This window comes from Ochotona curzoniae, unplaced genomic scaffold (genome assembly GCF_017591425.1).
Source record: "Ochotona curzoniae isolate NIBS_2020 unplaced genomic scaffold, NIBS_Ocur_1.0 scaffold_2476, whole genome shotgun sequence".
NCBI lineage: Eukaryota > Metazoa > Chordata > Mammalia > Lagomorpha > Ochotonidae > Ochotona > Ochotona curzoniae.
Window position 1 is genome coordinate 24,954,797 of NW_024467095.1, and position 26,145 is coordinate 24,980,941.

Genomic DNA, 26,145 nt, shown 5'->3' on the forward strand with positions numbered 1-26,145 from the left:
TCTAGCACAAAGATGAAAACTTTGATGTAGCATGAGAAATACACCAAATCTTACGTTAAAAAGCCCCACCAAGAGCAGTGGGTGACTCAGCAGCAGAAGCTTTGGGAACATGAAGGCAGTGGGGCAGCACGGTACAGGGCTACAACAAACCTTGTGGATGAACAGTCTTACTCTGCACGCAACAAGTAGAGTCCCGAACAAGAATTTAGAGAAGCCGCTGCTGCCGAACTGCATTGTGAAGAATACCGAAGTTCTTCAGGCTGAAAGCAGATTCACTCACAGTGTTCTGGATCCACAACAAAAGCTGCACTGTCAGAAGCAACTATCAAAGCAGGGAGTGCAGATTTTGTTTTTTTCTTCTCTTAGCTGATCTAAAATTTAACTATATATTATACTTGGATATAATTTTACTGTTGTATCCATAACATGTAGACGAGTCACAAATTTGAAAATACCAGTACAGAGGATGAAAGTGATGATTTCCCAGAATAAGAAAAGTATAAAAAGTAGTAGCTTACTATCACAAGAAAAAATATATATATATATTCACACACACACACACACACACACACACACACACACACATATCATTAATGTGGCAAGCATAAAGATATGTTTGTGCTTCTTTTCTAGTTTTTTTTTTTTTTTGTAGGAGATAGGTTGATAAAGAAATAAAACAGGAGTGCCCTGCAGGTCGGGGGCAGAAGCTGCCTTTCCCTATCTGCCACACCCTGTCTTGTTCCGCGCCTGCCAGGGTCTCAGGAGGCGGTGTGTGGGCCCACGAGCCTCTCTGGGGCCCCTTGGGTGGCACTTGGGGTGTCCGCAGGACTGAGCTGCAAGACATGGGAAGGTGCTACCCAGGACCCGTGCACCTAGCACCCTGCCTGCCCCATAGGCGTCCACAAGCAGTGAATAAGGAGGAGCAGGAGCCCACTGCTGAGGGACTGATGGGCGCTGAGAACAAGGACAACGCACACTAGGTCAGCTGAAACCACGTGTGCACAAGCATGCAGGAGATGCAGGAGCTGGACAAGGACGACAGCCTGTGGAAATACGTGAAGGTGCTGCTGGGTCATGTCCTCCGGGCATCCTGAAGATTTCATCCTCTTGGTATGCAGCTTGGTGCCTGATCCAGGTGCTTCAGAAGCTGTCCTTAGTGCTGAAGGAGGGTGTGGCGTACTGGACAAAGACCTGCTCTCCTGGTTGAACTGAGAGATCATATCCAGCAGGAAGTACATTTAACACACCTTCAGCAAGGCGTGAAGATCCACAAGACTTTCTGCATGGTGGGAAGCTACAGATCTGCACCAAAGAGTATGAGGTCTGACACCTGTGAAGGAGTCATCTGGCATGGCCATCTGGCATGGTCATCTGGCATGGCTGCTACAGTGTGTGTGCCAGAGGAACTCCTGCTTCTGCTGTCTGCATAGGAAGGAAGGGAGGGAGAGAGGGAAGGAGGAGGGAGGGAAAGAAGGTAGGGAGAAAATATTGTCTCTAATATTTAAGTTTATATCATGTGTAATAATACAAAGAAGAAAGGGTGCAGTTGTAGTAATGTTTCTATATGTTATTAAAAATTAGTGAGTTTAAAGCAGTTTCTGAAAATGACTGCGGATAGTTTAAAAACTCAGTATGTTAAAAACCATTGAATTGAATTGCTGAAAAGGACAAATTATGTAACATATTACTTTGAAAAGATTATTTATTTATTTATTTATTTATTTATTTATTTATCTGAAAGGCAGAATCACAAATAAGGAGAGGCTGAGGCAAAGAGAGAAAGCTCTTCCATCTATTAGTTCACTCTTCAAATGGCCTCAGTGACCTTAGCTGGGCTGGGATGAAGCCAGCAGCTTTGTCTGGTTCTCCAGCATGGGTACGGATATACTGCTATAACTCAACAACCGTCACAAAATATTGATGATAATTATTAATTTTGTGTGTCTTCGCTCATTTTGGTGGTGATGCTCCACCTCAGCCCTCAAGTTGTACAGGTCACTGTGGGGTATGTGTGGATGCCAGCATCAGTGAGAAGCCTTAGCTCTTCTGCAGTAGCTCAGCTGTCTCTCCAGTGCTAAATCGTAATTCTACGATTCCTGAGGCACTGCAAGTCTCTGGCCAGGGGCACAAGCTTTGGCAAACCAGACCTGACTGACAACATTTTAGAATCAGGAGGTGGCCCTTTTATTAACCTGTTTTTTAAAATGTATTTATTTATTTATTTATTTTTATTCTTTTTAAAGATTTGTTTTATTTTTATTGGAAAACCAGATATACAGAGAGGAGGAGAGACAGAGAGGAAGATTTTCCATCTGTTGGTTAACTCCCCAAGTGGTTGCAGTGGCCAGAGATGTGCTAATCCAAAGCCAGGAGCCAGGAGCCTCCTCTGGGTCTCCCACGTGGATGCAGAGTCCCATGGCTTTGGGCCATCCTCGACTGCTTCCCCAGGCCACAGCCAGGGAGCTGGATGGGAAGCGGGGCCGCTAGGATTAGAACTGGTGCCCACATGGGATGCTGACATATGCATGGCAAGGACTTTACCTGCTAGGCTACTGCGCCCAACCTGTATTTATTTTTTTTTTTTTTTGTCACTGGACTTAGTTGTAATTTTGAAATCAAGCAAACTTAAATTACATGAAAGCTCAAGTGGAAAGGGATCCAATCCCAGTGTTGGCACCGTGTGAATGCATCTGCCTGTCCTCTCTGGGTGGAGAACTACACATTCTTAATGCACATCAGAGGACACTTTCTCCAGACTCACAAGATTATTGTTAATCATTTACTAGAATAACACTTTAGAGTTATGTAACCTGAAAAGAGCTAATGTGTTCCTGGAGGGCTTATATGTTCTATCACATAGTGTCTTTCTGTGATATTGAATTATGAGTAAAATTATATTCCACAGTTTTAGATATGTCTGTATATATGAATTTTAATGTGATATTCCTTGAAAGCTATATTGCTATCAATTCGCCAGCATGATTTCAGTTTGCACAGGAAGTAACACTTTATAGAAAAAGCAATGGTTAAGAAATTTTGAGATGACCATTTTGCATCAATATTGTCAGTACCTAAATATGTGATTTTGTTAAAAATCACTAAGTTTTCTAATCCCCAAGTAAGTGAGGCATGTATGATCAGAATACTTCTAATTCAATGATTTGTTTGCTTTTGCAATACAGATTTTAGGTCATTCTTATTTAATAGCAAATGCTCATTAACTCGTCAATGCCTGTATATATCACCCTGTACTTATACACAGAGAGATTAAGAGAGAATGAGAGAGGGAAAAAAATATTAACCTTTAAAGTCTTTTTAAGATGCGTTTTATTTTTATAGAGACTACAGCAGAACATGTGACAAAATATTTTGGAAAAGGTATAAGAAAGGGACCATTCAGGACACAATTCAAGAGTCGTACAGGTAAGGACAAGAATTTTCAAATCTACCATTCATTTTAACCTAACTTCTCTTGAATTAAGGATGGGTATTTGATGGCAACTCTGTAAGTTAGTATTAGGTAGAGAAACATCTCCATGGATTTTTTTCCATGATTAGTAGAACTCTATCATTTACTATCAGTTATTTATTTTCTAAATCATTAGGTTAAAATTTATCCATTCATGAAGAAAGTAATAAAAAACAGTGTTATTGAGCCCACTGGGGTGGCATATCAGGTTAATTCTCTACTTACTGCATCAGGATCTCATATAAGCATCAGTTGTAGTCCTGGCTGTTCCACTTCCAGTCCATCTCCATGCCAATGGCCTGGGAAGACAGGGAGGGATGCCCCAAACACTTGGACTCCTGCACTTACTGGAATGCCTGGAAGGGGTTCCTGGAACTCAGCCTTGGACTAACCCAGATCAGGTCATTGTGGCCCTTTAGGGAGTGAACCAGTGGATGGAAGATCTCTTTTTTGGCTGTGAATTTCAAGTAAAATAAATAAATCTTTAAAAAGAACCTTAGTGTAACCTATATGTGTATTAGGTGCAATTATTTCAAATTATATTTGATATTGTATGTTTCTGGCTCAGACAGAAAGTTGCTTTTAATTGGAAAGGCAGAAATACAGCTGGTGATGAAGCGAAGGATTATCCTACACTGTTATTTCATCATGTTTATAGTATCTGTGGCAGAGATCTTGGTTTTTGCTAGAGGGTTTAGTGATTATGTAACTAATTTAGTTGTGATACAACAGACTTTTCCTTGTCCATCAGCCAAGTATGAGAAGAGGCAGATGTAGCAGACACATATATGGGAGAGAGGCAGTTGAAGAGGGTGCTGCTGTAACCACATCATCTGGAGTTTCCATTGCGCACACCTGTGCTGTGCGCTTAAAGAAACAGCATAGAGACTCACAACAGTGTAGGGAAGTGGACTTTGGGGAAAAAAAATCACAGATATTTAAACAAATAAAGAAAGCAAGAATCCATGGAAGGAGATAAATCAGTATTTATATTTTCTTTAATATATTATCTCACCTATCCAGTTTTCAACTTAGTTATAGATAATTAAAAACAGAAAAATGTTGCCTGTGAACAAGGAAACGAATTTAAAAGTGCATGTGAAAGTCACAAATGTTGACCATAATAGTGAAATATAACAAGTATAAATATACTTAGAGAAATTTTCAAAAACCTCAAAAATGAAAAGAGGGAAGTTAGAACGTATATGAAGCTAGCACACATTTAAACAGCAATGGAAATGTTCAACAAAGTAAAAGAAGCAACCGTAAGAATAGGAGAAAATATTTACAGAATATGCAACTGATGAAAGATTAATATCCAAGAGCTGTAAAGATCTCAAGAAACTCAACAACAGAATTACGACCAGTCAAGAAATGGGCAAAGGACATGAACAAACATTTTTTAAGTGATGCCAGACATTTTTATAAATGATACTGACACACACACACACACACACAAAATGTTCAAGATCACTAGCCATCAGGAAAATGCAAATGAAAACCACAAAAAGTTTTAAACTCAGCCCAGTTAGAATGGCTATCATACAAATATCAAATGAAGTTCAAATGCAGAGAACGTGTGATGAAAAGGTACCTTAATCCTCTGTTGTTGAGAATGTAACTAGTATTGCTATTGTAGAAGACAGTATGGGGAAGCTCCAAAGATCTGAAAATAGATGTATATCCCAGCCATGCCAATCCTGGGAATTAACCCAAAGAAAATGAAATCAGAATAGGAAAGAGATACCTGTATCCCATGTACAGTGCATCTGAATAGGTAGGTAAGATACAGAATCACCATAGATATCCAGTAAAGGAGAACTGAATAAGGAAAAAGTGATATATACACACTACAGAATAGTACTCATCCATTAAAAGGTATGAAATCCTGGTCTTTCCAACCAAAAGTTATGCTTGATGAAATAAGCCAGTATCATAAGCACATAGATCTTATGTTCTCTGTTATGGCAACCGATGTAGAATACAAAAAGAAGTTGATGCATCCAGAAAGCAGTATTTTTGGTGAAATAAGCCAATCCCCACAGTAAAGTTGATTCCCTGTGATATCTGTGTCTACAGGCGCCTAACTTCCGTCACCAGCTTTCAGTGTCAAATGTCAGGTCCCTTGGGTGTTCCAAGTTCCCTGTGCTAATTGTTCCTTTCTTAATATCAATTCCATCTGAATAATTTTCATGTCCTTTTGAAGTTTAAAATCTAGCCAAATATTCTTATTGCACAATAACCCAAAAGTACTTCAATCCCAAATGCATTTACTCCATTTTCTCCAGCTACAGAGTTTATTAACTGAGGGGAGCACGTAGGCCTTTTCACAACACAGAATCACTTATCACTCTTGTGTAGCAATGACGTTTACTTGATTCCTAATTTCCAACTTAAAAATACTTTGAAATCTCTTTTGATTCTACAGAGATTGAAACAGAACCTATAGCAAATGTTGTTGGAAGAAGTGTAATAAAGGGACCCAGCAAATTGCAGTTTAAGAGTCACCCCGGTGAGAAATAAAGCTTTTTTTTCTATTTATTATTATTATTTTATGATGTCGTTCCATTTCTCTTACACCCTCCCTAAATCTACTCTCCACCAATGAGTTCCCTTATATAGTTACACTGGACTTACATGAAAAGTCACAAGTCCATCGTTGCAGGCATGGATCATGGCAGAGTCCAGCATCCTATTGTCAGGATATGTTGAAGAGTTTCACTGGGAGTCCATCTTTAGTCTGAAAGTAGAGGTGCCTACTGAAATGTGTACTAACATTTGGATATGATAGTCTGTTACAGTTGCTATACATCCCCTTAAAGGAAAAGCCGTAAAACAGTGAACAACAGGAAATCTTTTTTAAAACGATTTACTTATTTTTATTGGAAAAGCAGATATACAGAGAGGTGGAAAGACAGAGGAACATCTTCCATCCAATGACTCACTCCCCAAGTGGCCGCAATGGCTGGAACTGAAATGATCTAAAGCCAGGAACCAGGAGCTTCTTCTGGGTCTCCCATGCAGATACAGGGTCCCAAAGCTTTGGGTTATCCTTGACTGCTTTCCAGCACCCATTTGGGATCCTGGTATATGCAAGGCAAGGAATTTAGCCACACTGGCTACTGCACCAGACAAAAAATGGAAGTTATATAACATGCTGTTAAAAGGCTGATATGGCGTTGAAGAAATGAAAATCAAGAACCTTCTTGAAGAAAATGATACTACTATGTGACCTATGAATCAGTGAGGAATTTAACAGGAGAAAAAAAAAAAAGCAGTTTTAGGGAAATGAAAATACAAAAACAGGGCCCGGCGCGGTGGCTCAGTAGTTAAGGTCCTCGCCTTGCACGCCCGGGATCCCATATGGGCGCCGGTTCTAATCCCGGCAGCCCCGCTTCCCATCCAGCTCGCTGCTTGTGGCCTGGGAAAGCAGTCGAGGACGGCCCAAAGCTTTGGGACCCTGCACCCACATGGGAGACCCGGAAGAGGCTCCTGGCTTCGGATCAGCATAGCATCGGCCGTTGCGCTCACTTAGGGAGTGAATCATCGGACGGAAGATCTTCCTCTCTGTCTCTCCTCTCTGTATATCCGCCTTTCCAATAAAACATAATAAAAGCAAATCTTTAAAAAAAAAAAAAGAAAGAAAATACAAAAACATCAAAATCCATGAAAGAAGTTTGCTTTGGTTGTTGTGGGTGAGATGTGTCTCCTTTAGGCAACAGATATGTGGGTTTTTTTTTTTTTTTGATCCAGTCTAATAATCTATGATGTTTAATTGATTGGTTTAGGCCTTTTACTCCCAAGGTTAATATGAATAGGTGGTGATTTGGTCCTGTCACTTTTATCGATGGTTGTTCATTGTTTGATTTAGACCTCTGTTGTTATTTTGACTGGGATGCTCTTCAGATTTTCCTTTGGTTTTGGTGCGTGCCATTGCTTTTCTCTGTCGAGAGAACATCTTTCAGCATTATTTGTAGGGCAGGTTTAAAAGAGGTGTAGTCCTTGAGCTTTTCTTTACTGCTTGTCTGCTGCTGCCACCTTGTGGGTGATTAAAGTTATTACTTTCCTTGTTCAATTACTCTCCAGCTAGCTGAATCTAGGAGGTTTTGCGGGTCAGGTTTTGTAACCTCAGCCTGCAGATGCGTTTTTCAAGGTAGAGGTGTGGAGGTGTGTCTGCGGCCCATGAGAATGTGTTTGAAAGTGTGCTCCTGAGTGTACACCCAGCAGACTCTCCCCACTGACTGGCTCTGAGGAGACCCACGCCCCTCATGGTCTCCATCAAGGTGCACTGTGTGCTCCAGGCACCTGTGCCCCTTCCCACCAACCAGGCAGCTGTACAGTATTGCTTGTCCTCTCTGTATCACTGTGACTGGGCTGAAGCTCCCCCCGGTGTACCTGGGGGCCGAGTGGGTGTTTGGCAGGGCTGGGTTGGGGCACAGCACTCATTGATTTGCTGAAGATAAAGGGCAGAACAAATTGATCAGCTACTCCGCTGAAATCTGACGGAAAATATCTGGGCCAGTGGAGATTCAGAAGTGGACTATGACAGCCAATTGACCTTGGAAAGTGTTTCTCACCCTTGGAGAGGTGTTAGCAGGCAGCAGCAGCGTCTCAGAACTGTTGATACCACATGAGCAGAACCCTAGCTATAGGACCTAACGACAATTTGCATACTCTGTAAAGGCCCTGCACAAATCACCGGGCACTGGTGGGTGCAGATGGCAAAGCACGTGTGGAGAAAGGGTCGCATGGAAAGCCATGAATTGGGGGAGTAGAGAGAGAGAGATGAAAGGAGAGAGAGACTGAAGACACACGATCACTTTTTAGAGGGAGCGTACCCTACCCCCCATGAATAAGGACTTCTCACTGGACCCTACCACTTACATATCCAAACAACTTCCTGGTACTGCCCTTGTAATCACACTCTTATATATCAAACTTTGAGAGACGCTTATCCAAACTATAACGTTCCTTCGTGTAGCTCAAAAGCCCGCACAAGGTGCTCTAAACCACTGTTGATGAGAATGTAAGCTAGTACAATGATTATGGAAGACAGCATAGAAATTCCTTAGACATCTGAAAACTGATCTACCATACGACTCATCTATCTTACTCCTGGGGCTTCAGCCCAATAAAATGAAATACACAAGAGAGAACTATTTGCATGCCTATGTTTATTGCATGAGAGCTAGGAGATGGGATCACGCCTGTCTGTTACTGCATGACAGGATATAGACAATAGAGTTCATATCTGCTATGGAATCCTACCAAGCCCTAAAAAAAGAAGGAAATCATACTTTTGGTGACAAAATGGGCACAACGGAAAATCATTATTTGTAAAAAATATAATCCAGACAGAAAAAGACATATCATCTGTTTTCCCTGACCTTTGGTAACTAAGGCACAGAGTAAGCAAAATGTAATCTATGTAACGGAGAATGACATTTTGGGGTGTGGTCACTGTTTTCAGTCTTTGTCCTCTAGAGCAATCTTCAATTTTCCACTTTCTCTGTGTTGCTAGCTTTAACTAATTGAGTATTAAGCCTCTGATGCAGACAGAAGGAGGGAGGGTAGGGATTGAAACTACGCTCCTTAGTCCGTATTGTGAAGTACGGGAAGTTTGTTCATTTTATGTTAATCAAATAGGATTTTTAAAAGGGCCTGTGTCGATCTAATAATTAAAATGCCCTCATTCCACTCTCCAGTGACCTGAGGATCTCCCCCTAGGGCCTCCTCTTTAAAGACAATAGAATTGGGCCTGGTGCTATAGCCTAGTGGCTAAAGTCCTCACCTTGCATGCACCTTGATCCAATATGGCCACGGTTCTAATCCCAGCAGTCCCACTTCCCATTCAGCTCCCTGCTTGTGGTCTGCAGAAGCAGGTGAGGATGGCTCAAAGCCTTGGGACCCTGCACCTATGTAAGAGACCTGGAAGAGGCTCCGGGCTCCTGGTTTCAGATCAGCACAGCTCTGGCCATTGTGGCTGCTTGGGGAGTGAATCCTTGGTTGCAAGATCTTCCTCTCTGTCTCTCCTCCTCTCTATACATCAAACTTTACAATAAAAATAAAATAAAGAAAACAGAATTGCCAACCTAGGAACCAAGCTTTGACACCTGGAACTCTAGAAGTTTTACAAAATGAGGCATTTAGCTTAACATAAGAGTAAGTGACGTGGATGGTCCAAGGAAACGCTAAGGAGAAAGCCAGGGATAATTCCAATGGAATACAAGCATACACCAATGTGACTGCCCTTCCCGCCATGGAGCATGACTGTCACTCCAAAGCTTGTGTTGGCATGTATTGCCCAAGAGGATGGGAAGCTCATGTGACACTGGTGTGATATGATCTTTCAGAGGGGATCGAGATATTAGATAAAGTCATCGCATGTCCTTGATTGCATACCAGTGACTTTATAGGAAGAGAGCTAAAACAAAGAAATGCACGTTCTCCCAGTCTCCTGCCAAGGCCAAGTCTCCTGTAAGGCCAAGGCCTTCACCAGGTGTGGTCCCTGGAATCTTCATAATCATGAGCTAAACGAACCTCTCAGGAGACTAAGACCACAGCTGACCTTGACACTCCAGGGCACATCTCACCACAGAGACACCAATTTGAGCAGCAATTCATGCACTTTTAGAAGAGCCATGGAGGAGACAAGTGTCTTACTTGTCTTGCTTTAGCATAGTTACGTCTCATTAAAGAATGTCAAAAGGACAGTTGCCTGTGCTACCCCCACCCCAATAAGGACAGGACAAGTATTCTCTAAGCAGGAGGGGGAGTTTAAGCCCATAGATTTATTCCCAAAGCCAGGGCTACTGTGATAGCATTCAGGTTAAGACAGAGTCATGGCCACTGCTCCTTAGGAACCATATGCAGAATGACTGTTTGAACTCTACGTAGCCACTGCCCCACCCAAAATCCCAAAATTGGGAAAAGATTCCTTGTGCTATAAAGTAGAAGAGAAGAGGGATTTAGGTTTGAGATCAGATTCTTGTGCACAATCATGAGGCCCAATAACTGTAAACCCAAATTTTCTATGTCTGGGATTGCCCTGCTGGATTCGGCTGACACTGGGAATAAGCCCATCTTCTGGTGGGACTTAATTGCCTGCCAGGTGACACCACTGTCCCCATGAAGGCTGGTATATAACCCTGGAAACTCAGGGAGACTTGTGATTATGGAGCCCATGCATTACTGAGTCTGCTGCCACCCAGAATGGGTAGAGGGACTGGCATTATCATCTTCCTTCAACCTTAGATAAACGTGAAGGAACTGAAGAACTATTTTGTGACTCCATAACCAGCAGATAAAGCTTGGTCTTGAAGCTAGCAAATGCCCTGGCTTCTGGTTTCAGTCGGGCTCAGCTCAGCCATTTGTGGCTAGAGAGTGAACCAGCAGATGGAATAAATGATCTCTCTCTCTCTCTCTCACACACACACACATTCTGCCTTTTAATTATATACATATATAATTATATTATTATATAGTGTTATGTAAATTAAATATATAATATATGGGTATTGATATAGATATATATAAATATAATTATATAAATATTGTACAAATTGTATGAGTATTATGTATTTCTGCCTTTTCATTGCATGTAATGTATAGCTAATTAAATATATATGTACGTATTCATGTGTCTGTGTGTGTGTATATAAAACCATGGATGGAGAAAGCCAAGGTCAAGAATCAGGCACTTCATTCAGACCTCCCACATGCATAGGGGTAAGCCAAGTACTTGGACCATCTTCTGGTTTTCCCAGACCATCAGCAAGGATCCAGATTGGAAGCAGAGCAGTTGGGACTCAAACTGATGCCCGTATGGATGCCAGCATTCATATATGTATGTTTGATATACATACATACATACAATATATGCTACAGTAACTGAAGAAGTATAATTATAGCTCAAAATGAAATCATAGCCAATAAAAGAGTACATTCCCAAGAAATAAAGCCATGCATCTACACCCAACCCATCTTTAACAAGCATGCTAAGAACATGAATTGGGAAAAGGAAAATTCTGGGCATGCATTTTGCTAGGAAGATTGAATATGTAGGAATACAAATCTAGATCATACCCCTGTCTCACATTGTAAAATGATATGAACAGAAAATGGATGAAGAATCAAAGTCCTGGCTGCTATCTTGTGTCCACCTGTGTGCATGTGTGCAACTAGTCTCAGCTGGTCTGCGTAAGAGACCCATAGACCAATGCTAGTTCCCTGTGAGGCCACATCATCCTATTTCCTCTGGGACAGGATGAAAGAAACTCTCAAGGAAAAAGGACAAACTTGCCAAATATTAAGCACAAGTGCACATTCTTAGGAAAGGATGGTTCCTAAGAAGATGGTTCATGGGGTAGAGACAAAGATGAGCACTTGAGCTCTGAATGAAATTGAGGGGTAAACAATGCCTCTGATATTGAAAAGGAGAACCACACCCAGAGAATCCCCTGTCCATCCAACATACTGAAACACGTGTTGGTGTATTTCTCTAGCAGTTGTGAGGCATTCGTTTGTACAACAATTCTGTCATTTCAAAATAAGATGTTGGTCCAGTCGTTAGATATTCTCAGTGCTGTGAGGCTTAAGTGTTTAACAGAATTTGTGATTCGCTTCTGCAATCAAGATAATTATAACTCTTCCTCTGTAATGATAAATGATGGTAAAGTTAGCAGTTGTACACACTTGCAAAAAGGTGGTAATATCTGTCCTTCAAAGTAATTTTGAAGTTTGTCTTATTTCTACAGAGATTGATACAGAACCCTTGACAGATATCATTGGAAAAAGCGTAATCAAGGAGTCCATCAAGACACAGCTAAAGAGCCATCCTGGTGAGGACAAGACTTTTTCAAGTTAATATTTGTTTTCTTTATATTGCTAGAGTTAATTACATGAATGCCTCTAATAACAACAGCATATATATGTGTGTATAAGATAATTAGTATTCAATGGGTAAATTACTCATTAGCATGCTCCTATAACTGAATTGCAGTGTTATCAAATATTGGACAGATATGTTTGATTTTAGGTTGGTGTTAAAACTTTAACAAACTTAAAAAGTAATCATGCTTTGCTTATCTTAGAATAGCCTTCAGGGATTTCACGTGCTATGGAATCTTCTTCATTTGCTGTAATTTCTATCTGCTCTCACTGTGGAAGGAGAGATGTCATGTACAAAGTGTCATGTGGAGACAGATGTTTCGTGGAGAGAGATGGAGATTGAGAGAGAGAAAGAGAGAGAGTGTGTATTGTCACATGACGAGAAAGGTATCTTAAGAGTGAGGGATTGTAAGCAGACAGAGGTGTTCTCTGGAGAGGTGTTTGAGAAAAAGTATGTCACATGGAGAGAGATGTCAAATGCTGATGAAGTCTTTCCTTGTAGACATAAAGATGCCAGGTGGTGAGAGTTGTCTTGGACAAAGATAAATGTCTCTTCAAGAAAGGTTATCCTATAAACAGATACATGTCATGTGGAGGGGTGTCACGTGGTAAGAGATACGTCTTTGGGAGGCAGAAGTGTCACCTTGTAAGAGAGGTTTTACATGTCATGTGGTAAGAAGATTGTCACCTGGTGAGAGAAACGTTACACAGAAAAGGGAGTATGACACGGAAAGTGAAGTGTCACATAAGAAAGCGTAGTCATATGATATGAAAAAACAAAACAAGAAATAGTTTCTATGCTGACTGTTCGGATACATCTTTCTGTGATGAAAATTCAAGCCAGTATATTTTTATCTCACAGTAGAGTTCCTCATTGGTGTGATCCGTTTCAGAAATTATAGTACTGCCTTTCTTCCTAAATTAATAGCCTTGGGAACGATTTCCTTGTCATTTTAGCTGTATCACTAAAAGAAGAGTCAGGGCCAGGAACCTTCTCCTTCACAGGCGCTGTGTGCGTTGTCAGAGAATTTACCACTTGAGCCTCACACTGCAGGGCAAAAAGGCTGCAGAAAATCCCAGTCTCATCACCCTCCCCCCCCCAAAAAAAATCAGAGAAAACAGCAGTCAGCTCCAAACAGAGGAGGGAGAGGAAGAAATAACTATATGGAGATGCTCCCGCGCGCTTTCTGAAAATGTTGATTTTGAGAAAAATAATCGGCCTGCAAGGAAACAGTAAAACATGACTGTATCAATAAAATAAAAACAAGCAAAATGAATGTGACTTGAGAGAAAAGAGATGAGGCTTGACCAACGAAGTATTTTATGTCCACAGAGATCTATGCAGAACACTTGGCAGGTGCCACTGGAATTGGTAAAATAACTGGTGACATCAAGTTTCAACCAAAGGGTTACCCAGGTAAGAAAAATAATTTACAAATCCAATATTTGTGGTTTGTTTATCTTCTCTGGAATCAATTTAAATATGTGTCTCCAGTGTTGACACTGCATGAACAAACGTTTCATACATTCGCTATTAATCAAACTCTAGTATTTTTGTCACCAGTGAAAAATTAGCTGGTTATTACGGGTTTTAAAACTTACCCACTTAAAAAAAAACTTAATAAAATGAAGTGCTCTATTGGTGTTAACATTGCATGATGCATTGCTGGTGTTGTGGAACAGCAGGTAATATTGCAACCAGGGATGCTGGCATCCTGTATAGGCCCTGGTTTGTGTCCTGATTGCTCCACCTCTAGTCCAGCTTCCTATTAATGACGTGCAAAAAGCAGTAGAGTGGCCTATTTGGGGGGGCCCTGCTACCTACAAAGGAAGCCTGGAAAAGCTCCAGGCACCTGGCTTTTCACTATCCCAGTGCTAGCTCTTGAACCTTCTGGGGAGTGAAAACCAACTCACTGTGTTTTTCATTTTCTACATATATAAAATTATGCCTTTCAAATCTATTTTTCATAGAAAAGAAGTTGGTGATGATTATCTTTCTAATGGCAGTACACCCATTTTTTAAGTAGGTAGGTAACTTGAAATGCAGGGTTAAAGAGAAAGCTCTTCTATCCACTCTTCCTAAGGCCACAGAGCTGGAACCAGGTCAGGCCAAAGCTAGAAGCCTGGAATTCCTTCCGTTCTCCTATCTGTGACAGGGACTCAAATACTTAACATGGAGCTGCATCAGAAATAGATGACCTGGGACTAGAACTGGTGCCTATATGCGACAGTGGTGCTGTATGTAGAGGTTTAGCCCACTGTACCACAACACCATCTACCTTTGTTCTCAATTTCAGGCTTACTTTGGAAAACTGCCTTGGATTTTTAAATGCAGGTGGTCTAAATGATAAATATAACAAACATTATAGCAGTTATTTCATTAGCTACCCTTTTTTTTCATAGAATTAAATTTGTATACAAATTTATAATTTCTCACCTGAAGAATTTTAGTCCTGTCTTAAGTTCCAGATTCTTTTGCTGCCATTGTCCTGGAATTACTGGTACACATACTTCTAGATTCTGCAAAGGCTGTAGGTTTCCTACTTGTTTCAGAGTTGATTCTAAAGCTAATATTTGCAACCTAAGGCTGCAGAGGTTGTCTTGCCCCTTCCATCATGTGAGGACTAGTCAGTAGGGCACCAACTGTGAGCCAGAAAGTCATTCCCTGGAAGGCATCAAATCCACACTTGCCCAGTCTGAAGAATTATCACTCTGTCTTCAGATAAAACACAAAAATCTAGAAGCAAGCCAGGTTGCCATAAGTTTTATTCTGAATGCTAATATTTGTCTCATCGATGCATATTTTTTATTGCTGAAGGAAAAGCATTTCTAAAAATCAATGTAATAAAATATTTATTCAGATGGCTTATAACTGATAAGCTTGTGTTGGAAAAAAAGGACTATTTGAATCAAGCATTTGTGTTTTCTATTTTTTATTTTATTTGAGATAGGCAGAGATCTCCCATTCATGGGTTCACCCATAGCAGCTTAGCTAACTAGGCCAAAGCGAGGAATCAGGAATTCTGTGCAGGTGTCCTGCATGGGTACTCTCTTCCAAGGTGTGTGCTAGCAGGAGCTCAGTAGGGAGCTGAAGTGTGGGTGGTGTGCGGACTGTCCGCGTGGGATGTGGGATTCTCCCTTGAGGCTAAATGCCACTCCCTGTTCTGTCTTTTTTCACTCTGGCCTATGTGATAGCATATGAGGAGGCATCTTCTGTCTCAGCTTTCATTTAGGGCATTTTGTTTAAATTACTTTCGATTGAATGTTTCTTAATAGAATTCTTGTCACGCTTGAATATAAATCCTAGCTACAGCAGTAATAAGCTTTCATATGAGGTTAGTTCACTTCAAATACCAATATTTCAAGAACTGCTAGGTTATGGCAGCTCCACTTGGTTCCTTCAAGAAAAAAAAAAAAAAAGAAAGAAAGAAAGAAAAAGAATTGCTGGATTCACTAGCCTATCCTTGTTTGTTAAAATCAGGAGTGTAAAAAAAAATGCTCTAAAAGAGATTTTGAAATGCAAATTTGTAAGAGACAAAGGTTTGAAAGATTACAGATCAAACAAAATGAAGGAGCTTCTTTAAAATATACTGGGTTTGTGATTAAGATAAAAATCGAGGAAGATACTTTCCAAAGAAAGGAGAAAAACTGATGAAACACTTTTCATAAACTGGGAACAACAAGTAGCCATTCAGTAAATTCTGGGAAGAAAACGTTGCAAATACAGCAATGAAAACTGAAGTAGACATACAGGAGATAGTGTGTGAGCCATCACACCATCCCAGTATGCCTTTTCTCTTTCAACTTTGTTCTAGGTGTCAATTTACTTAGAAACAGAGGTGTACTCACACAAGAAGATAGTTTTATCAAGCCCATTGCACCAATGAAGTTAACCAAATCAGCTTTGGACCACAAAGGTAAAAGTTAGTGTGTACTAATATGATAAATAGACGTGTAAATTACCTAGGATAGTTTTTCTGGTGAGCTTTTTAGCTTTAGTATTGGCGAAACTTTTAGACATCTGTAAAATATATAGACTGTCTCGGTTGATGCTGATGTCATAGAGACACCTTGAACTTGCGGGAGACACACCACATATTTCTCTCTCTCACAGTCCAGAACGTGGATAAGTCTAACATCGATGACCTGGAGGAATCAAAATCTGGTGAGTGCTGCTTCTGCTCTGTGGTCCGTCTGTGCGTCCATGGATGGGGGTTTATCCATGGATGCTCTGTGGTCCGTCTGTGCGTCCATGGATGGGGGTGTGTCCATGGATGCTCTGTGGTCCGTCTGTGCGTCCATGGATGGGGGTGTGTCCATGGATGCTCTGTGGTCCGTCTGTGTGTCCATTCATGGGGGTGTGTCCATGGATGCTCTGTGGTCCGTCTGTGTGTCCATTCATGGGGGCGTGTCCTGAATTCCTGATTATCTCCTAAGGACCCCACATCCTGCACCATCACAGTGATGCTTAAGGCTCTTAAACTGGGCAGCCACAGCAAAAGCAAACATAAAATTTTGGCCGTACTGGGCCATTTCTCACTGCCATAATCTCATCCTCTCCTTTCTCGTAAACTGTGTTTATGATGTTCTCTGCAAGTATTTTCCAAAACTCTTTGGTTTCAGTCTCCTCTATTGTAGAATTCTCCCCATTTGGGGGACCCCTCATATTTTATAAAATCTAGTCTCCAAAACCAAATGTTTGTATCTCCTCGAATCTAGCATTTATGTTTCACATTTCAACAGTAGTTCGCAAATATATTTTAATGTTCATTTTACTTACTAGAATGAAGTCATTTGGAGTGCATTGTTTTCTCTAACACATATACCCAAAATTACATCTAACTCACACTATGAAAATCCAATGAAAGAGCTTCATGCAGCAGTCTTGCAGGGACATTTTAATGAAAATAATATGAAAAATATACAGTTTTGAGGTCGTAGGGCTTTCATTCATACATGAATATTTTAGTGATTTATAAGTGCTGCTCATCTACCCATGTCTGAAGCTGTGGTTTCTGAAATAAATTATGTCAACAAAAATTTGTTCTCTGGATGCTATTCACTTATAGCCTCTTTTAAACTCTTGGTCTCTGATTTCAGGGATTACTAAAAAAAATGAGGTGTTCATATTTTCCGTATAAATACACAGTTTCCATAATAAAACGTTACTTTTATAACAAATGCACTTGTGAAGAAGCTAACCAGCAGTGGTGGAATTGAGTCCTAAGGAATCCAGCACTTTATCCAGCACTTGGTGCACCAAACTGAGTGCTGAAACTGTCCTTTCAGACATGGACTACAGACCTAATACAGAACCGAGTGTTTGGCTCAAAGTGCAGTGTAATTGGGTACAGATCCAAAATATGGAGGGTACCCTCTCGTGCCACAGAATGTGCACCCACAGAAAGATCACACACAGAAGGAAGTCTCACGTGACACTGGAGCGTCACTCACGAACCACGCAGTGTCTGCATTTTCACAGTGAGGGAGTTGGACCCACCGAAGGAACACTCACACAGCGCGGAACAAAGACAGAAAAAGAGAAACGGTGAAACCTTTAAAGACACTACAGCAGCGGGCAAGCAGCCATTCAATAAGATATGGGGGGAAATTTAACAGGTGTAGAATTACAAGACAGTTCATTGACTTTGAGGAGCTATGTGAGAATGGACTTGGCATTCGTATGTTGCTTTTGCTGTCTAAATTTTGTTTATTTTAGGTACAAGCTTATTTAAATACAAGAATAGTTCCGTAGAATATCGTGATAGTATTTTTTCAAGACGCATTACACCAAGTAAATTCCCAATGAATGTGATCAACTTATCTCCTTTTGTAAATCAAGGTAAGAGGTTAAGGGTGAAGACAAGAAGGGATGTACTTGCTAGAAGAGTTTTGTGCCCTTTGGTAACGCTTCTTGCATCATCTTACCTTTTGTTCATCAATACGTTAGGTAAATTCTTCAGACCTTAAGGTATAACAACTCTGATATGTATGGGCAACATTATACTTCAATGGATAGGGGATTTGTTCCGTTGTCATTTCATTAAGGAGTATTGAGTTTAAGTTTTCATGCTGCTAGGTATATTCATAAACACACTTGTACTTTACTTCTTGGGAATATTGTGCCAGGGTTATTTTTTTTTTCTTGGCAAAATGTACATGGGTTTTCATGCTAAGAGGTAACCTGTATTGTAGGTACTTGTGCTGAGAAAAGCATTTTCTTCGGAAGATTGGTCATGAAAGTGTTTATTTTAGTTAATCAGATTACGTACGTGTGATGTTACTGTACAGCTACCTACCACAGCGACCATGTATGTAGCTGGTGATTGGGGTGTCAGATGCCTGGACTGGCCTGCTGTGACAGGTTCCATCCATGTGTTCAGCAATCTGGTGGCTGTTGTTCGGGGTGATGGGGCCAGCAGCTGGTATCCATCTAGGAAATAGAAACTTGGCTAATTTTGAAAAGAGAGCAAAGGCAGTGTCTAGCAAGAATATAAGTATACTGCATTAACTGGCTAAATGAAAGTGTACAAAGAATTCTGCTTATATGGAGAAAGCAGTTCAGGAAAAAAAAATTAAAACCCCTGGAACTGGAGGAAATTGGTAGCAGCTCACTTCTTTGGCAGGAGAGATCTCAGATTTGCCCGGGAGAGGGGTCCTGGCTACCTGCTGCTAGTGTAAGGGAATTGGAAGAGGTTATATAGCTATAAACTATGTGATGCCATGGAAGGACTGAAGGAGTGTTGCCAGGGATTTGTTCACAAGCCTGAGGAGCCAGAGAGGTCTTAGAAATCTCCTGGGACTGACGTTCTGTGTTTGTGATTTCCATGCTCTCTTTCTGTTTTGTACTTGTCGATGCACTCATAACTACCAAACAGCAGAGAAGGAGGCATCAGACTCAAAATGTGTATGTTAGCTGTTATATCTAAATTGCTGGGAAAAAAAGGAAGCTGTTGAGAAAAGTTTTTTTTTTTTGATGTTGAGATTCATAGAATAATTCAATAACACTCTTCTTATTATTAGTACAATCTGGAAATGTGAAAGTAAAGCAAAAGACTGTTGGATTTACAAATGTTCTGCCTGCTATGATCTCTGTGTCTAAGAAGCCCATTTCTAAAGGTGAGATGTTTACTATAACGCAAATTAGTAATGTAACTATGTGGTGAACTCAAGTACTATCTGTCCAACAAACTCTTCAAATCTGTGGACCCTCCACCAAACATCAGTGTTTCAAGGAACTGCTTTTCCCACAGGGGTTGATATTGAGTTTCTCCACCCACTGGTTCACTCCCCAGATAGCCACAGGGGCCAGAGCTGAGTTGATGATAAGCCAGGAGCTTCTTCCGGTTCACCCATATGAGTGCAGGGTACCAGGGGTTTGGGCCATCCTCTGCTAGTTTCCCAAGCCATAGCAGGAAGCTGGATCGGAAAGTGGAGCAGCCAGGATACAAACTAGTGTTTATCTGGGATCCAGGCAGACGGAGTATTGGGTTGTTATACCACTGCACTGGTTCCATGTGAACACACTACACTCACTATACATGGCAAAATGAACAGTTGTGTTATATATAACTTACCAGAACATTCAAATAAACCGTTAAGAATAAAACTAAATGCAAAGGAAAAAAATACAGTTTCAGTGGAAGTTACTTATATTTCATGAAAAAGAAACATATTTTATGGTTTTATTGGCACTTTTTTCAGTTGTCTATATTCTTTACATATTATTCTACTAGTTCTTTTTTTTTTAATTGTAGAAGCTCTTTGGGTATTGGATTTTTAAAACTTTCTTTTGTTTTAATCAATGCACATTTATCAAGAAATTGAAGAATTCCTGGGAAGAGTACCATGCATCCTTCGTACAGACTAACCAGTTGCCCTACTGTGCCATTGTGTGTTCTCTGCTTTCACATCTATGCATCAATTTTAAAGAGTTCATAGAAAATGAAATTTAAAGATCAGCTTGCTTGGGTGCAAAACATTGGAATTTTTTTCTGAAATCCATAAATATTCCTAAAATAACAGATTTTCTGTTTTTAATGGAATTTTTAAATTTTTTGATTAATCAACTGAGATCAGATTTCTTGATCTCATAGCTCCAGTTCTAAAAAGATAATCACACTGTCCTCCCTCACTCTCCACTGTAGTCCACTTCCTGCCTCCCTTTTTTTAATTTATTCAAAAGAACAATTTTAATCCGCTCTGTAACCATATTAATGCGCAACTAGCCATAACATTCAACAGATTAAAAAGGCTAGAAAGACCACAGCTCCATAGGTGCTCCTCCTTCTGTTTACAGTTTTCACAGGCCTTGCTTATGTTTTCAAAAGCATTAGCAAATATGCACACACTTTTTCTACCATTTTTAGATTGGGTTTGCTTTATTACTGCTGAGTTGCAAGAGTAATTGGTACGTTTCAGGTACCAGTCCAATGTCAGACACATATTTTTTTAAATATTTATTCATTTTTATTACAAAGTCAGTATACAGAGAGGAGGAGAGGCAGAGAGGAAGAACTTCTGTCCGATGATTCACTCCCCAAGTGAGCTGAACGGCCAGTGCTGCGCTGATCCAAAGCGGGGAACCAGGAACCTCTTCCGGGTCTCCCACTGGCGGGGGGAGGGTGTGCAGGGTCCCAAGGCTTTGGGCTGTCCTGCTGTGCCAGGCCACAAGCAGGGAGCTGGATGGGAAGTGGGGCTGCAGGGACTAGAACCGGCGCCCAAATGGGATCCTGGCACGTTCAAGGCGAGGGCTTTAGCCGCTAGGCCACGCCGCCGGGCCCCAGACATATTTCCTGTGGACATTTTCTTCCTGTCTGACTTATCTGATCGTTCTTCTTGGCAACATCTTCACAAAGAAGCTCGTTTACTTTCACAGTAAATTTCCACTTGTCACTTCTTTCTCTCGGACACCTTTGGTATCTTATCCAAAAACTTGCTGCCAAATCCGAACGCACAGATTTTCTCTTTGTGTCTTCTAAAACTGTCACAGTTCTACCTGCTGCATTCTGAGTTAGCTTTTGTAAAGAGTGGAAGCCTGCCTCAGGAATCATTTTTGGCTTGTGGGTGTGCAGCTGCTGTACCGCCGTTTGTCAGGGAACGCCCTGTCTGTGTAGCACTCTGCTCCCTTTCCCTCCTGCAGAGGGCAGCTGGCTCTGGCGCTGTCCTCCCTTTCAATTCTGCCTCTCTCTGTGTCCTTCCACTAAGCATTGAACTTTGTCAATCATTGTGGCTTCTTGAAGCATCTTGAACGCAGGTGTTGACAGCCTGTTGACATTGTCCGTTACTTTATTGGCCATTTCTACGTCTTTTGCTTCTTGATACAAATTTAGGATCATTTTGTTAACATCCATGAAATAATTTGGTGAAATTTTTGTTAGGATTGCGCTGAACCCACGTTGAGTTTGGAAGAACTAGTGGTATCTTGACAGTGCTTACTCTTCCTCTCCATAACCATGGAGCGTGTCTCCATTGATTCAGAATCTTGAAGCTCTCCACATAAAGATCTAATGCAAATTTTGTTAGATTTGTGCCTAGTTGTCTCAATTTGGGGATACTAATAAAATGATAATGTGCTTTCAATTTCAACTTCCATTTCTCCATTGCTGATATGTGATGTGTCTTTTATGTGTTAGAAGTGCATGTTGTATGTTATTGTACTAGATGTGTCCATCATTGTGTGGTTTGTGTTCCCATCGTGTGTCATATGTTCACCTTGTGTGTTGTAGGTATCATTATGTTCTGCAACTTTACTATGACTGATTATTCACTCCAGGTTTTTGCTTATTTTTTTCAAATGTTCTTCATAAATCATCATGTTATTCTGCAATAAATTGCTATATTTTCTCTTATAGTCTGTATACCTTTGTGCTCTAGTCTTACTGATTATGCAAGAGTGACAATGTGTTGCTAGTAGGGGTGTCAGGAGGTCATGTTCTCACCTATTCACAGCAAGAAAACTTGAACTTCCATTGCTGAGTGACATCAGCTGTGGGTTCATCCCAGTTAGGAGATGCCCTTCTGCTCATGCAGTGCTGAAACATCTTGTCGAGAATGTGTGTATCATTTTGTCATCTATGAACATGAACTTGTACTTTTCTCTTTGACTCAAGTAATATAAGACATGACATCTGATAATGTCTTTAATATACTGGCCTTGCATGCCAGGGATAAATGCCTCCTGGCTATGACATATGATTGTCTTCACACTTTGCTGGAGTCAATCTGCCAATACTATGTGGAGAATTTGTGCATCAGTGTTCATGAGACATATGGTGTTTAGTTAGCTCTCATTTCAATAGTTTGTAATTAAGTGTTGCACTTAGATGGTTTGTGTGTTGAGTTGACCCAGATTTAGTGACTGTGAGTGTTTAAAGCTGATGCTTTACACAGTCCTTTTCTCAATCACACTTTTACTCACCTGCCCCAGTCATGTGGCCTGAATAAGTCTGAGTCTTTTTTTCAACAAGGCCCTGTCACTGTTGACACACTTCTCTTGTTTTCTGGCATGACAAGTGGTTTGAAGGTATTATAGGCATCTCCTATCCAGACACTTAATGATCTTTTTTTTTTTTTAAGAAGGCTTGGCTCATGTTAGTGGAGAAAAGCATTTGGAAACCCAGTTGTGCATGCCAGGTATATTTCTTCCCTGCTGATGTGTCCTAAGAGCAGAAGCCAGAGCGCAGATATATTTACAAATCCTGAGCTTGTGAAGGCTTCTCTCCAGTTCAGTATTTTATAGGACTAACTTTTCACTCCACTTCCCATATTTAAAATTGCTTTCTTCAAAAACAGGAAAACATGATAGCTATTAATATCCTGGCTCCTTGGCTTAATCTTGAAAATGCAAGGAATGTACAAGCTTATGCTACCACTTAAGACACCAGTGAAGACATCTGTATTCCATATCAGATTACCTAGGTTCAGTTCCAGGTCACTACCAACTGGGTTTCTAAATGCTTTTCTCTACTAACATGAACCAAGCCTTCTTAAAAAAGAGATCATTAAGTGTCCGGATAGGAGATGCCTATAATAGCTTCAATGACCCTGGATCCTTACCATACATGTGAGAGCCATTGATGGAGCTCCTGGCTTCTGGCTTTGGTATAGTCCCAGCTACTGTGAGCATTCAGGAGTAAATTCTGTCTCTGTTTCTCCCTCCCTCTCTCCTTCTCTCTCTCTCTTTCTTTCTCTCTGGGTGTTGAATTTAAAACAGATGGCCATTTGGTATAGTATTTAGAATGCCACTTTGGATGCCCACATCCCATACTGAAGTGAATTTTAGTCCCAGCTCTGCTCCTGATTCTAGATTTCTGGCACTGCACATTCAAGGATGGTTCAAGCACTTGGGTTCCTCACATCAATTTGGGAGAGCACCTTTAAGTCAGAAGTTCTGAGGTTTGAGTCCCAACAGTTGTTTGTATTAAGTCCTCTGCATGATGCTGGCAGTGACTGTAGCCAGAGAACCACTGTTTTAGCTTCACTGAAAGTGAAGTATTTCCCAGTAACTTCTCTACATAAAAAAATAGTGAAGAGTTGTACACTACTTTTCTGTTTTCATAGTTTGTGTTTGCCATGATGCAGATACAGTAAGATTATAGCAACTGCTGGCAATTAATTTCTTTACAGCATTACATACCACCAGACGGAAGTCTTCGGCATATCCACACTTCAAAGAATGAAGTGAATTCTGAGCAACATAAAGAACATGAACAAATCCATGGACACAGCATTGAACATTTCATATGTGACGGTCTCCTAAATATAATGCATAGCAGGTGAGTTGAGTCTGTATGCGTTGAGTCACTCTCTCTTCTTAATGTCTTTTAAATATAAATCTTAAAAATGCTACTTCTGTTCAAAATATTCATGCTTAAACGTTTCATACCCAGTTTCACAAAGGAAAGAAAGAGAATTGAATGACCAAAACCTGACCGATGAGTGTAAGTGCAGTTGCTCCACAATTTGCTATGGTATAAAATACATCTCAAGAATTATCAAGGTAGGATATTTGCCACATGTTCTATATCAAAGAAATGTTATTTTATCCACATTTTTGCTGTTTGCTGGAAAGAATCAATGTTCCTGGGTAAGATTTCTTAAATCATGTCTGGTATGCAGATTTAAGGATGCATTTGTGTGTGTGTGTGTGTGTGCTTTCAAGGTCCTATATTCTCTAGTAAGAGTGAAAGCAGTGAGTAGTACTATTCATCTAAATATTTTGTAGTTCTGTTTTGTGCCCAAATTAATAAGAAAGTGGATTCATACTGAAACAATAGTAAGTGAAATAAAATTAAGATGATTCTTTCCTCCTTAATCCCTCAGTGTGAACATTCCACTTTTATGTGTGATAAGCCATCTATGGAAAGGAACGGTTAGGAATTGAATATGAATTAGCAATTAGTGTACAAAAACTAATCGAGTAATTCTTTTTTTTATAATTCTCTAAAACAAGGAAAAGCTCCTGAGATATGTTAAAGATGAATCAGATCAGTCATTCAGAAAGAAATCAGAATAACTTCATACAGCAAGTATACTTCAGAGAAACATAATTCAGAGAGGAGAGGGGAGGTGGCTGTTACATGTCTCCAATAATTTCGTGTGACTAAAAGGGGAACTGCACTTCTGTCAAGTTTTTTTAGGGTAGTCTGGGGGCTGCCCAAATCGTAACCGTCTGGGAAGTTGCGGTTCCAGCAGGCTTCTCTGCAGGACAAAGTAACTTCTCTGCTTCAGAAACACTCTTCAGTGTCAGAAAGACTCACGTGATTAAACAAGCTAACCTTTGTGCTAAGGTATTACTTCCCAAGCCCATCTTTTCTGCAAGGTTCCCCCGTGGCGCTGGATCTCTGCTGTCATTTCCAGGCCCATTCACCCAGTTTCTCTGCTGAGATTGTAGCAGATGGCCATTCAAAGGAGTCAGCTGGCCACAAGAACCATTTATAAACAGTGGCATTGGAGGGTTACTTGTTCGTTTATCCAGATGTTGTAACTTCTGGTAGAGGGCCCCTCAGACAGATTCCTTCTCAAATGACTCCTTCTCAGTGTTTTTTTCTCAGAGACTATCTGTGTCGTAGAAATTATGGACACATTCCTCTCCCGGCACTCCCAACAGAAAGTTCTGTGATCAGAGAGGAGTTCTCTGACCACCTCCTCCTGTGTGGGAATTGCAAGCTGTGTGTGACTATTTGTCTCTTGTGGTGTGGCTGTTGTGACTGAGAGTTTGTGCTTTTATGTAAGTTAGAATGTCTGGATATGGCTTTAGACTCCTATGTTGGAGAACAGAGTTCCAGCATTCACAGTGGACTCATAGGTCACCAGGACCTGGGAAGGTGATTAGCTCTACAGAGCATTAGAAAAAAAAAATCTCCCTACTGCTTCTTGGCCTGAAAAGGTTCCCTGAACAAGTGGGAGCCCAGCAGGAGCAGGGCTTCAGCAGAGGTGCTGGCTGAGACAGAGATTATTTTAGGGGAACAAAGACAAAGGGAGTCAGCATCAAAGACAAAGGGAGTCAGCATCACCTAGAACCCTAAACAAAACTGGACCAAGAGCAGTGAAACAATGAAGCACCTCTTGGGAACACTGTGGCCACCATGAAAAATAAGGCAAATCCTTTCCCTAGAAGAGATCAGAAAAATATGCATTCAGGCATTAGATGTGAGGATGAACATGCAATGCATTCCCTCTGCATTCCCTCATAGCTCTAAGATAACACGGGCACTGGCTGCTTGCTAGTGATTCCAGGGCTGATAGAGCCACAGGAGGCAGAATGTCACGAGAGACTCCTAAGT

At 40.7% G+C, this 26,145-nt stretch overlaps 1 protein-coding gene across 1 annotated transcript; it reads left to right on the forward strand.

The window, feature by feature from the left end:
- Window positions 1-1,007: 1,007 nt before the first annotated feature.
- LOC121170720 (coiled-coil domain-containing protein 7-like) lies at window positions 1,008-24,307 on the forward strand. The gene is made up of 11 exons (XM_041001959.1): window positions 1,008-1,071; window positions 3,340-3,423; window positions 5,898-5,981; window positions 12,226-12,309; window positions 13,692-13,775; window positions 16,174-16,275; window positions 16,473-16,523; window positions 18,078-18,200; window positions 19,382-19,477; window positions 23,987-24,135; window positions 24,250-24,307. Exons 1-10 carry the CDS (start codon window positions 1,008-1,010, stop codon window positions 24,037-24,039), a joined length of 825 nt encoding a protein of 274 aa, XP_040857893.1. The 3' UTR covers window positions 24,040-24,135; window positions 24,250-24,307.
- Window positions 24,308-26,145: the final 1,838 nt, after the last annotated feature.

Bases quoted from the DNA above. Each gene is read 5' to 3' on its own strand.
- LOC121170720 (XM_041001959.1), top strand. From the start codon at position 1,008: ATGCAGGAGATGCAGGAGCTGGACAAGGACGACAGCCTGTGGAAATAC. The intron at 5,982-12,225 runs GTGAGAAATAAA...TTATTTCTACAG, and splicing joins GCAGTTTAAGAGTCACCCCG to AGATTGATACAGAACCCTTG. The intron at 16,276-16,472 runs GTAAAAGTTAGT...TCTCTCTCACAG, and splicing joins ATCAGCTTTGGACCACAAAG to TCCAGAACGTGGATAAGTCT.